At 51.8% G+C, this 13283-nt stretch overlaps 1 protein-coding gene across 1 annotated transcript in view; it reads left to right on the top strand.

Moving 5' to 3' along the window:
- Positions 1-13283, top strand: part of DUSP8 (dual specificity phosphatase 8) — an 87630-nt gene that overhangs the window by 29952 nt on the left and 44395 nt on the right. Inside the window, exon 3 of the mRNA XM_005307770.4 lies at positions 7306-7444. Within this exon, the coding sequence (XP_005307827.1) occupies positions 7306-7444 (139 nt within the window). The remainder of the gene's footprint in view (positions 1-7305; positions 7445-13283) is intronic.

The following is a 13283-nucleotide window of genomic DNA, read 5'->3' as shown; positions in this document are numbered from 1 at the left end:
TGATGTGTGGAACTGCGTTAACTGACTGGCTGTGCCAAATGTCTCCCAAACTCTGGGAAGTCTCCATTACCTGGGATTCCTCAGGCAGCTAAGATGTGGTCTTGGGAGAGAGAAATAGGTTCTTCCTCCAGTTGAAAGGAGGCTTACCTTTGTCTTGAGCCAAGGCGTGCTGGGGACGACTGTAGGCTACTGTCTGAGCTACTGAGTCAGCTCAGTTAGTAGAGGACAGGTGTCCAGTGGGGATCACACATCCATTGCCACAGCTGGCACCTTGGACAGGACATCATGTCTGGTATCCGTCAATGACCCCTAAGCCTGTTGGAATCAGCAGTTGGTGTGGGGTGGGAAGATTTGAAATAGCTGCTCTTGTTTGCAAGCTGGTGCTAGTCCTTGTCTTCCCACAGTAATTCAGGATGCATTTGGGGTGTGATCATTTAACCCCTTTGACAGTGTCAAACGGGGCATTTTCTGGCAGCAGATTACCATGGTGATGGGCATTTCCAAATCCTAGAGGTAGAGCGTCCTTCCGTTCAAATTGTAACTTCAGGCAGGCAGGACCCAGCTGCATGAGGATTGGCCCTTGGGGAGAGCAAGGTGTGTCACTTGGCATGAAATGGTTAATTAGCCCCAGTGCTTCCTGATCCCTCTGCAGCACTGGGTCATCTTCCAGGCAGCTGCAGCTTTCCCTGGAGAGTGTGCTAGGAGGAGTCACCTCCTCTTTAATTCTCTTGTAGAGTTTCCTCCAGGTTTATTCTTGCTCAAATAGTATCCATGTAGACACAGATCCTGGCTTCAACACCTGGCTCCCCTATCAACTTTCCCCAAAGGTGGCCTAGCCTGCCATAGAGTGTCAAAAGCGTGTTCTACTGTAGATGGCAGTCATGCCCTGGCCTGGCTAAGGATAGCCAAGATAATCCACTAGGACTCTTCCATCTCACCTCTCCCAGTCTCTTCAGCCAGGAGTCCAGCGCTTCTCCGCTGAATGCTTGCACAATGCCAGCTAAGGCTCCGGCCTTGTGTTCTTCCTCATAGCTGTACTAGGAGAGGTTCTGCCAGCATTGTGAGCTTCCCCACAGCAGTGCCATGAGAGGCTTTACAATTCGAGCAGCATGATCCAGCTTTGCATACCAATCTAGCCCTGTCCCCCTCCCTACTGCAGCAGAGGACAGAACAAGGGCTGAGGTGGACCTGTGTCCCAGCAGTTCTATAACCCTGCAAAGCCCTTTTGGGTCGGGTAATTAAGGCAGAAGTGAGGCCTGCTTGGGGGAGTACTGGAGCCCGCAGCTGCTGGTCAGGCCAGGCCCAAACTGTCTGTCCTCTGTTCCTTCAAAGCACCACCTCAGGGTTGAATTTGTCCCTTGTTGTTTGTTCCAAAGGAAAATGGGGGGCGAGAGGGGAAGTATTTTTAATACGTTTAAGAAAGCCGGCCCTTCTGTCAGCCTGTTTCCGAGCTCTCCCCGGCAAACGCAGTGTGTGTTTGTTGCAGCTAGGCCATGCGAGGCCAGGGCTTGTTTGGCATTTATATTGCCTGAAAGCTTATAACTTTAATAAGATGTAAACCATGTCACATCTATCTGCCGTTGCCTGGCAACCCTTCAGTAATGGGCAAAACAAAGCCTCCCGGTGTGGAGGAACACTAAATCCTATTGTGGGATAATTTGGCTGGCAAGTGGTTATCTCCCCTGGGGGGCCCCCTGCACTTGAATGGGCACCCTGGTGTGCGTGGCTAAGGTATATGTTCTCTGGTGGGGCGTGTCCCCACCCTATTGGGAAAGGATCATTTGGAGCATTCCGATGCCATGGTGTGCAGTGCTGATGGGCTCCTGACAAGATCAGGGTTATTGATGTCCTTGGGAGTAGAGGACACTAAGCCCTGGTCTACACTGGTGGGGTGGGGGGGTGGGGGGGGATTGATCTAAATTATGCAACTTCAGCTATGTGAAAGACGTAGCTGAAGTCGACATACTTAGATGGACTTACCGTGGTGTCTTCACCGCAGTGAGTCGACTGCTGCCGCTCCCCTGTCGACTCCGCCTGCGCCTCTCATGGCGCTGGAGTACAGGAGTCGACGGGAGAGGGCTTGGGGGTCGATTTATCACGTCTAGACTAGATGCGATAAATTGATCCCCACTGGATCGATCGCTGCCTGCTGATCCAGCGGGTAGTGTAGACATACCCTTAGTGTCTTTCCAGGATGCAGCGGGGAAGCATTAGGAAATGGGGACCAAGCCAAGCAGCCGTGTTGTCCCATGCAGTGTTTTTGTTTGCTCCTTCCCCCCCTCCAAATGTTTTGGTCCACATTTATTCCTCCTCCCTGTGTCATGGAGCACTGGGAGTTGACCAGGATCTGAACAGGAGGTTCCACCCACGTGGGTTGTAATGTTGTTAGCGTTATGGTAGTGGCATGAGACCCTCAGCTGAGATCGGGGCCCTGTCGTGCTAGGTGCTGTACAGACATTGAGCAAGAAACAGTCCCTGCCCCTACTTACAGTCTAAATAGACAAGACAGACAAAGGAATTATTATTATCCCCATTTTATAGATGGGGAAACTAAGGCACAGAGGGACTAAGATGTTTGCCCAGGGTCACACTGAGTCTCTGACTGAGCTGGGGATTAATTGAACCCACATCTCTGGAGTCCCAGTCCAGTGCGACTACGAGACCATCATTCCTTTCTTTCACTGCTGGCTATGCCAGACTGTCGATTGTCCAACAGCCAGGGAAGATGGGCAGCCTACGAGTCTGAGGTGGGACCCGAGAGTCAGGTGCCTGAGGTTCTAGTCCCTGGCTCTGCCCCATACTTACTGTGTGACCCTTAGAAAGTCACGTATCCTCTCTTTGCCTCTGTTTTCCCATCTGTGAAATGGGGCAGTACTTGCCTACCTGAGCTGGATGTTATGAGGCTTAATTAGCCTCCCTTCAGTGCTTTGAGCGCCACAGATGAGACACCAAAGGGAGCACTGAGTATTACTGAGGCTGGAAGTTCTCCCTTCAAACCATTCTTGAAGGAGCTTGGAGGATACTATTGTCTCAGCCCTGTGAGGGGCTGAGCTGCGGATATTGCAGAAAGCTCAGCAGTACTTGGGCTCTGTTTGGATGTAGTTAACTTTTTTAAAAAATCAAATAAAAACCTGGGCCAGATCCTTTGCTGGTGGAAATCAGTGTAGCTCCCTTGAAATCACTGGAGCTATTCCGATCTATGTTTGCTGAGGATCTGACCCTGTAATATGAAACTCTGAACCTATATTAATAATAGCACTGTAGATTATTAAAAGTGCAAGGGACATTAAAGCTCAGACCTCCAAAGGTGCCCATCTCAGCTAGAAAGCCCAGTTCCTTTTTCTCCCATTCATGTTGTTTTCTTACCTTTTGCATTTCTCTGCGCTGACTTTCCTGGTCCAAGCTAAGTCCGTTTCTCTTTCCCCTTCATAGTGTCTGGGGTTCAGGTTGTCACGTTGTCTGGAGTGGCTCATACCAAAGAGTGCCTTGTTTTTGACAGTCTGCCCTGAGGTTGGCAGACACCCTAAACTGGTGATAAATTCTATAATTAGATTTCACCAATCCAGGAACAAATGTGAACTTCTGGATCGTTGCAACAGTCTTACCCTAGAATCACAGGCAGTCCCTTTGGGCTCTCCAGTCTACCCGGCCACCCAGGCAAGCTGGACTTCGTGATAAATGGTCACTTACACCAAAAATCAAAAAATATTCAGATTGCTCCCCGTTCCAAGAGACCAGTCACTTACCCTAGATACATTTGTGCCTTAGATCTCATACCAAAGACAATCCTATAGTAAACTAAGAAAGGCTTTATTAACTAGGAAAAGGAAATGAGAGTTATTTACAGGTTAAAGCAGGCAACATGTTTACACAAATGAGTTCAGTCCGTGGTTCCAAAAGGTGACAGAGATGTAGTAATCTGTCAGCACTGCTTGTCTTTTTGGGGGGCTGACCCTGGGGATCTCTGCTTTTGGTTTCTTAGCTCCAGCCCTTGGAAGTCCAAACCAAACAGGAAAGAGATGACTAATTTTCATGCCCGCTATCTTTATTTCCCTCTTCCAGATTTCAAGCTGACGGGATGTGCTTTCTCACACTAACACCTTCAGGTGTGTGAGAGGGCCATTAAACCAGCCTTTGTGCTGTGATGTTCCAGGATGGCCCAGTCAGTCTTCACAGTTCTTCTGGGTGAGCGGGGGAACCACTCATCCTAAATTCACAAGCTGGCCTTCATAGACCTGGAGCCTGGCAGTGTAGGCAGCCATGGATCTCTTTGCTGTTCAGGACACTGGAGAGCAACAGTGCTCAGCCCCCTGTGCTGCAGAGCAGAGCTGAAGAAGCTGGGTGTGGGGTGGAGGGCTGAGTGCTGTGCTATGAGGCGGGTGGGGGGGGGGCTTCACTCAACAGCTCAGGGTGAGATGGGTTGGAGGGCACCAGACAGGGTGGCAGGGGAGGTGCTGAGGTGGAGTATTCCTGGCGACACTGAAGGCAATGGTAATTTGGCACTAAGCCCTGCGTGTGGCACCAAAGGCACGTGGAGTGGGGGCAGGACTGCAGAAGTCACTGCGAGCACAATGGCAAGAGCTACCACCCATTGGGCTCTGCTCTCAGCCCAGGTGGCCGTTGGACAGTGCCGGGGCAAGGTCACTGATGTCACCGCTGGCTGAGGATAGAGATGGGGCAGGACGTGCTTGGCAGGCCAGGGAAAGGCATCTCGGATCTTTGTACGCAGGGCAGTCAGTAGGTTGTCAGGCGATGCTGCTGGCCAGGGACTTCTGGCAAGCATGTTGTTGTGTGGCGGTTGCTGCTGAATCAAAGCTCTGAAGGGTTAGTGAGTGTGGCACAATGACAGGCACCTCCCCCCAAATTGCCCCAAAACCGGATTGGAACAGGTGAGTGACAGCCCCAGCTCTCGATACCTGGGGAACTGAGATAGCCAGCGCAAATACAAGCCCACACCGCAGAGAACAGCAAACTCGCTACATAGGCAGCCCTAGAGTGTAAACTCCTTGCCTAGCTGCACAGTATCTGCGCTAAACTGCTCTTTGGGATATAATGGAAAGGGCTGTTCATTCCCTGCCTCCCTCCCTCCGCTCCCCAAGTCCTGCTGGCAGGGTTCATGCTGGCTCTGCTTCACAGCTGCTGCCTCCACCTACCGCAGAATGATAAATGTGCCTCGCCCCAAAGAGCGGGAGGCTGCTAGCTCGCCAGGCAGGCGTATGCCACCCATCAGCCTATTCAGCAGGTGCACTGAGCCGTGGCACTGCAAGGATTTTATCAGCCTTTAACGTGTTAACTTTTCATTAGACACAGCAGCCCCTGGCCGTGCCTCCTGCTCTCTCTGTAATCCTGCCATTAACTGGGCACCACGTAATCTCTCATCAGAGAGTGATTTTCTTCCTTGCTCAGCCCTCCCTCCTAAGAACGGCTGATACCCTGGGCACAAGCCCTGAAAGCTGGCACACCTCACTGGTGCACCTGAATTTACCAAGTCTTGGGGTGGGTTCCTGAGGATCTGGGAACAGCAGCTGGGTCTGTACACTGCTCACTGCACAGAAGGGTGCATGGGAGGGTCAGACCGATCTCCTCCTTCTCTTCCCCCCCACCCCACCTGCTCTTTGCTGTGTGCAGTCCCTGTTGTCAGGAATGCCTAGGGAAAGGGGTCAATGAGAGCCCACATGGCAAACAGCTGGTGTGGGGATGTTCCCACAACTTCTAGTACTAGGGCTAAGCTTGGTCTGCAGGAGGCATTGACTTGGTAACGCTCTCCCAACAGAGGAGACTCGGAAAGAGCGGATGGCAAATTGTAATTAATTTGCGTTGTGGTAACACCTGGGCGGGAATCCCATTGTGCTAGGTGCTGTACATGCACAAAGTGAGAGAGACCCTACCCCAGTGAGCTTAATGTCTACCTGGGCAAGACACAAAGGATGGGTGCGGGGGGGAATAACTTGCCCAAGGTGGCAGAGATTAAGTGATTTACCTGCGGCCACACAGTTGGTCAGTAGCAGAGCCAGGAATAACACCTAGGGCTCCTGGGTCCCAGTCCAGTGCCCAATCCACTGGACCACGTTGTTTCACGTATGAGCGGACGTGCTATCAAAACAAACGGATGTGACACTTGAGGTTGGCTGTGCAGAGAGATTATAAGGTGGCAATTACAGCCCATGCCTCCCTCTCTCTGGCTGGCCCTGAGAGCATCCCTGCCATGCAGGATTCAGTCCCAGCTACCTTGATACCAGAAAGAAAGAGGCAGATTGGAGAAGAGCAGTACAAGGGAAATGGGGACTGGAGGGTTTGCTTGTGAGGAATTATTGAAAGAGCTGAACAGTTCAAAGCTGGCTAAACGGGGAAGTGAGTGTTTGTCGTGTGGATCTGCAGGTGAGGAATGGTTTGTGTGTGAGTGTAACTGGGAGGATGGGGATGAAGTTAAGCAATGGAAAATTTAGGCAGTGTATGGGAGAATTTCAGAAGTACTCACAATTAGCCTGACTGCTCCCACTGGAGTCCATGGCAAAATACTCAGTGACAGAGCCAAGGTGCTCAGCATAGGCCTTACTTCACACCCAGAACATCCCGCCCTTCCTGTCTGTAAGAGCTGCTAGCCTGGGGAGTGGTGAACAAAGCCTCCTCACTTGGATAGGACAGAGTCCTGCCTGAGGTGGCAGGGGCAGGGCTGAGGTAAATGTCATTGTCGTCTGATTCCTCGGCTTCACCTAGATGGTGGTTCCCATCTCTGATCTGGGTTATAATGGGGGCCAGGGGGCTTCCCTCTCCATGTCCATTCAGCAGAGGCCTTCTCCATCTAACTGCCTCAGTAGGTCCTGAGACCTGACATACAGGAACCATCTTCTCCTGGGGAGTTCAGTTTCCATGTCCATTCAGCTCTCGGTTTCTGCCAGTAGACCCCAGACCTGTTCTGGCAGAGCCATCCTCCTCAGACGTGAGTGGGGGAGCCACGTCTCCATGCTCCTTCAGTTTAGAGGAGCAAAATTAATCTGCTCCATAACCTTACTGTGGCCACCAGCTCCCCTTTTCCCTCCCTTTCTAGCTCCCTTGCTTGTTTCTTGCTCCATCCCTGATCTGGAGGGACCGTTATCTCCTGGGGTGTGGGCAGCAGGAGGATTCGCTCCATCCTACCTCAGTCTGGGGACTCTTCTCCAGCACTGAAGTCGGAAAGCCTTGGCGACACAGAGCCTAAGTGGAGAGCAGCAGAACTCCCCATATCCAATCCCTGGCCCCCCTGCTATCTGCCCCCTACATGCTGTAATGCTCTGTTGTGGTGGTTCTCCCCCCCCCCCCCCCCAGGTGGAGGCGGAAGAGCACCAGGACGTGGTGGTCTATGACCAGAGCACACGGGACGTGAGTGGCTTGGCTGCCGACAGTTTCCTCTCCATCCTCCTGGGCAAGCTGGACAGCTGCTTCCACAACGTCTCCATCCTCACAGGTAGGATCTGGCTGGGATGCCATGGAGAAGTGGGAGCTCTGCCCCTGAAAGGGGGCGGAGAGGATGTCTCTCTTGAGTATGCGTGGTTGTGACTAGTGTTTCTATCTCCAGGACAGACGCTGGGTCACCGGCACTTTAGGGTGCCCATGGGAGTGCCTCCATGCCTTCAGGTGACACTCCTGGATGAACTGTGCCATCTCCCAGAGATGGGATGTCCTTAGAGGGTGTCGTGGCACCAAGAATGCAGACTGGCTGCAACACCTATCTGGCGCATCACCAGTCCTGCTCATCTGTACCCCTGTCTAAGCCGGCCTTGGGTGCCTCAACCTGTAGGCAGGTGCTATAATGAGGGACTGAGACATTTGTAGTCTCTCTCATCCCAGTCTACCTATGAGAGGCCACCTTTTCACCTTCCACTGGAAGGCAGCCACTTCTGGGGTGGAACCCAGCAGCTGTTTAATACCACACTGAAAAATACCACAGTGCTTCTAAGACCGGAAGTGAAGAATTCTAGCCCCGGGAATGAAGACTAACATCACCCCAGTTGAAAATGTAGAGGAAGTTTGTGTTAGGCAGGATGTAATTACCTGAGCTGGATTGTGGCCTGGGCACTGGGATTAACACCCTTTCTCTTGGGCCAGGGGATCTGCAACGAGTGCTCAGCACTCCCGCTTTAGATCCGCTCTTAAAGAGAGCGCTTGGGTTCAATGCTGGGAGCTCAGCAGCCTGAGAGAGGGAAGAAATTCCCCATGGAACCCAGCCACATCCAGTGCTGCGCGTATCGTGAAGAGGGACCCGTGTGCCATAGTGTGGATCTGCTGCCCCGGGTCTGGCTGACACAGCCCACAGTTAGCAACGCAGGGCTGTTAGATGTTTCTTGGCTCGGGAATGGAGGGTGAATAACGACACTGTCTTCCATGTCCTGAAGTGCTGAGTGTTAATGATGTATATTTTCCCTGGTACTTTACAGTGCTGGCCCATGTCAAACCTACTACGGGGATCATGACCTGTGCATAGTGCCCAGGGGTTGGTAATGTGGCCCTAAAGAGGGGACTCTCTAAAGGTCTTGTTAGATAACAAATAAAAGGAAGTTCTTCTTCATGCAGCGCACAGTCAACTTGTGGAACTCCTTACCTGAGAAGGTTGTGAAGGCTAGGACTATAACAGAGTTTAAAAGAGAACTGGATAAATTCATGGTGGATAAGTCCATTAATGGCTATTAGCCAGGACGGGTAAGGAATGGTGTCCCTAGCATCTGTCTGACAGAGGATGGAGATGGATGGCAGGAGAGAGATCACTTGATCATTGTCTGTTAGGGTCACTCCCTCTGGGGCACCTGGCATTGGCCACTGTCGGTAGACAGGATACTGGGTTGGATGGACCTTTGGTCTGACCCGGTACGGCCTTTCTTATGTATGTTGTTGAGATACAGTTGGCCAGGGAGGGTGGGTGTGAGCGAGAGGAAGGAGCTGTGGGTGGCTCCAAAGGACCAAATTAACTTGGAACAAAACTCCTTGGGTATGTTTAGTGCCTGTATTTTGTTCCACGCAGACAAGAGGCCCCATCCAGAGTGGGATCTGAACAATACTAGGCCCAGCATTGTTCATCAATGACTGTTACTGCTATGCTTTTAGTATGATTTCTCCAGAGAGACCTTTGCGCTCAAAATAGAATACAATACATCATAATTTTAGAGAGTTTTTTTTCTTTCTTCCCAAACTCCGTCCTAAGTAAACCATGCTACACACTTCCCTGGTCAGTGTTCTGTCCAGGCCACAGGTTTATGTCCTGGTTCTAGCACAGAAGAGCCCTTGTCCACATTGCTCAGGGGGAAAAAATGCTAGAATCCTGCTGGGAGTGAGCATGTCTAGGCCTGGGCGTAGCCAGCACCGTTCTGCTCCCACAGAGAACCTCACCGTATTTGCAGCTGTTTTTCTTGGGCCATTTGTGAGTGTGCCAGAAGTCTCCAGTATCTCTTGTAAATGGGCTTCAGGGCAGTGCACCCTCTTGAGGGATCTGCCAGCGCCGCTCAGTTGTGCCCTTCTTCACTTGTTCCCTCTGCGTTAAGCTGGGCTGCCCCCTGAGCTTGTGTTTCCCCAGGATGCTGTCACTTGGGAACAGATGTGGGCCAAAGGCTGCACTCACTTGGCTTGGCTGGTGGCATGTTGTGCGACCGCAAGGGAGAGCTGGGTTTAAGGCTGACTTTGGGGCGGGTGGGGGTGGGGGTGCACAGCACATCCAGCCCATAGGCTGGTGCTATTGTTCCCTGTGGAAGGGCAGCATGGCAGCCTGTCATGTTTCCTGGGCACACGCAGACAGGGATGATACAGTCTTTCTCTAGACTATGTGAGGGTTAGTCTGCCTGGCTGTTGTCTATTGAGCTCAAGGAACAGCTCCCCAAGCTCAGTCAGTAAAGGAAACTCATTGATTAAACATTGGTGTCTGTTCCATGTGTTCCCCCCAGTAGAGGGCAGTGTTGTCCATCAACACAAAACAGCTCCATCCAAGCTCCCCCAGGAAGAAGCGCGAGGCTTCTGGACATGAGGGCAGCTGCAGGGGTTGGGGTTTGCTTGCTCTTCTGGCTCTTTTTCCTCTTGTACCTTCTAGCTCCCGGTGTTTTTAGGGGACGTTTTCTGTCTCTTACTTGGAGCCAGTCCCACAGTAGGAGCAGCCAGCAGAGCTGTTGTGTAACGGAATAGCTTTGCTGAGGAGGGAGCATGGATGGGAGGATGTGGGTGGAGAGGGCAGAAAGGTTGTTGAAAGTATCCAGTTACCCTCTCCCAGATTAAATCATCCACCCCATGCTGCTTAATATTTAAAAAGTGAATGAATGACCAGAGCTCCACTCATTCTCGCGCCTATTAAAAAAAACCCGGGGAGGGGGAGGATTCTTCATTCAGAAAAGGAGGAGTGGGGGGTGGAGGAATTATCGCTGGAATGAATCAGGGTCCCCTGGGTGTTATCCAAGAAGACAGAGCACATGAGAGCAAGTGAGCATGATGTTCTAATTATAGCCTTGCTGCAGAGCAAGCGTTGCTTTCCCGGTGCTGGGACAAAGCTCACGAAAAGCAGGGTAGGGAATGAATGAATGAAACTCTCTCTCTGGCAGGACAAAGAGCTGGTGAGCGGGTGTCAAGAGGGTGAAAGCGCCTGTTCATTCTGGCAGCTAGGAAGGCAGGGCTGCCTGGCTTGTTTCCCATCACGTAGCCATCCTGTGCATTCTTTGCTGCATAGGACTCAGGCAGCCTGCTCCTGCCCTTGGATGCAAGGCACATGTAGACACGTGCAGCAACTCAAGCTGTGTTAATGCTGGTAGGTGCCACCATAGCACTGGCTCCTTCAAGGTCACGCTCTGGGAGTTAAAGCAGGGGACCCCTGGCTTCTCTTCCCTACTCTGCCAGTGGCATGCTGTGTTTTTTTGGCAACAACTGTGGTTCAGTTTTGCCCTCTGTGCAATGGGGATGAAATTTGTTAGCACCTATGGAAGAGCCTGGCTCAGTTCCATGCTGGCCAGGTACAAAGGCTGCATCTAGTTGTGGAAACAACATAGCAGCCACAGGCTTTTGTCACAAAGGACATGTCTCTGGCGAATATATGACCTTAGTAATCTGAACTGCTCTGAGATCCATGGGGCTGTGTTTGTACAGTGCCTAGCACAAGGGGGCCTTGATTTTAGTTGGGCCCTCAAGGTACTACTGTCGTATGCAGAAGAAAGGCTCAAGGAGAAGGCTTTGACTGTACCCAGGGCTTTAAAAACCAGCAAAGCCACCTTTAAAATCCCCCTCATCACTTCAGAGGTAGCCAGTGTAGTAGGGCATAGGGTGGGAGTGATATGAAAGAGGACCTCAGGCCAACGAGCAAGCCTACTGCTGCCTCTTGAACAATCCACCAGTGCAGTGAAGCCTGGTTGAGAGGAGATAGCAGTAATCCAGGCTTGTGGTCGGCAGGGCCTGTTCTGCAGCTCCAAGGTCACTGTGGTGTCAGTAAGTGCAGAGCCCCGCATAAATTGCACAGCGAGGGGAAAAGAATCCTCTTTACCAACCTCTGTAGGAGCCAGCTCAGTCAGTGGGGATGTGTCAGGAGCATCCTCCTTGCCATGACCCCTAATGCACCAGCAACACTTTTGCTTTCCCAAGGTCGAAGAAGAGGAAGTTCCAGTGCATTTAGCTGGCAAACTCGCCCAAGCCCTCCCTCCAGAGCAGAGACCCAGCTCCAGGTGTGGAGCAGTAATTATTGCTAATGCTGCCCCATTCCCAGATGTGTAGTGATTTGCATGCCACTGGCAATGAGCAACCCACATGAGAGCAGAAAGGTGTGAGTCACCCCCATCATGCTGGATTTCATGCCCAGGTTGGTCACAGTGGCACAGAGCCTCAAAGGTGTCTAGGAGCCTAACTCCCATTGCAAATAATAGGAGTTGGGTGTCTAAGCCCCTCTGAGGAGCTGTGCTAATGGGCGCTTCTCCTCTCTTTAGCTCACAGGTTCCATAAGGTGAAATACAAAATCTGAACTCTCCTGTGCTGTACAGGTGCCTTTGGACTGCAGGGAATTGCTAGCTGGGGGGCAGAGTACTTCTCACAGTACCCTTTGCTGTCCCGTTGGCAGAGCTCACGTCGTGTCTTCTCAGCTATAGTACAGTATTTTGGACTTTTATGGGTCTCCCTTTTTTTCCTGTACACAGAACTACCTGTTACCTCCCTTTTTTCCCCCTCTCTGGTGCCACGCGCTATGGGTCCATCGGCACTGGCAGGTATCATTTCCAGCTTGAGGAGATATGCCAGCACACACTCTGATCCAGCTAGCGCACTAAAAAGAGCAGCGTAACTGTGGCCGCATGAGCGGCGGGAAGGGCTAGTTGCCCTGCGTACATCCCTAGGGTGTCAGACGGGATTAGCGCCAGGACCGTTAGCCCGTGCAGCCGTGGCTACACTGTTATTTTTAGCACAGTAGTTCTGTCGAGCACGGGTATCTCTGCCCAAGCTGGAAATTTACACCTTTCGCTCCAGCGCAGATGTAACCTCTGTGAGTGACTGCTTGGTTGGCTGGGAGGATGGAGCAAAGAAATAATGGGAATAAAATTAAGCCTTGTGCTGATGGGCCGCTTCCGTTATCCTGGGTCTTGTTTGTGAATCCTAAAGCTGGCCTGTTCCCTCACCCCCCCTCCGGTGCCAATTACTTGTGTGTGTCTCTCTTTTTCCCCCCTTACTACAGCTGCTCCTTTTGCCCACGCTGTCTATAAATTAAAACTCCCCCCACTCATTGACAGCGAGCATTAGGTTCTGTGCTGCGATAGGTCTGTTCGGTAGCATGGGCCAAGTCTAGCCGTCTGCATTTCCAGCTCCAACACAATAGCTGTGTACAAGAAACCCTGGAAGAAAAATTACAGCCAGCGGGGTGGGGGGGGGAAAGAATGTGTTCCCAGAAGTGGCTGGTAATTGCCTTGCTGAGGTTTTGGCAAAGCCTCTCACGCTCCGTTTGCTGTGGCATTGTGAGCTGCACACCCTGGAGCCTGCCGGTTCGCTAATGGGAAGCGCAGACCACTAATGTGTGGAAAAAAGGAACCAAAATGTAGAACACTGGGTCATGGCTGCTGAGTTTTATATGGAAATCGTGACTCAAAAATACGGCCGAAAACATTCGGGAGGTGGGGGGCCTGAGCGCGTGCGCACACCCATGCAGTTTTCTCCATCCTGTAATGTGGGCAGCAGCCAGTTATTTTAGATGCACGTTAGCAGCGCTTGGGAGGTCTGAGGGGGACGTGTGTGCTGGGACTGATGCTGATCTCACCCCAATGGCAAGGCACTTCACCAAAAGTAGTGGCATCACCCACTTGCAAATC

This window comes from Chrysemys picta, chromosome 4 (genome assembly GCF_011386835.1).
Source record: "Chrysemys picta bellii isolate R12L10 chromosome 4, ASM1138683v2, whole genome shotgun sequence".
Lineage (NCBI taxonomy): Eukaryota > Metazoa > Chordata > Testudines > Emydidae > Chrysemys > Chrysemys picta.
Note: the sequence above shows the minus strand (reverse complement) of the source record. Positions and strands in the feature narration are given on the sequence as shown.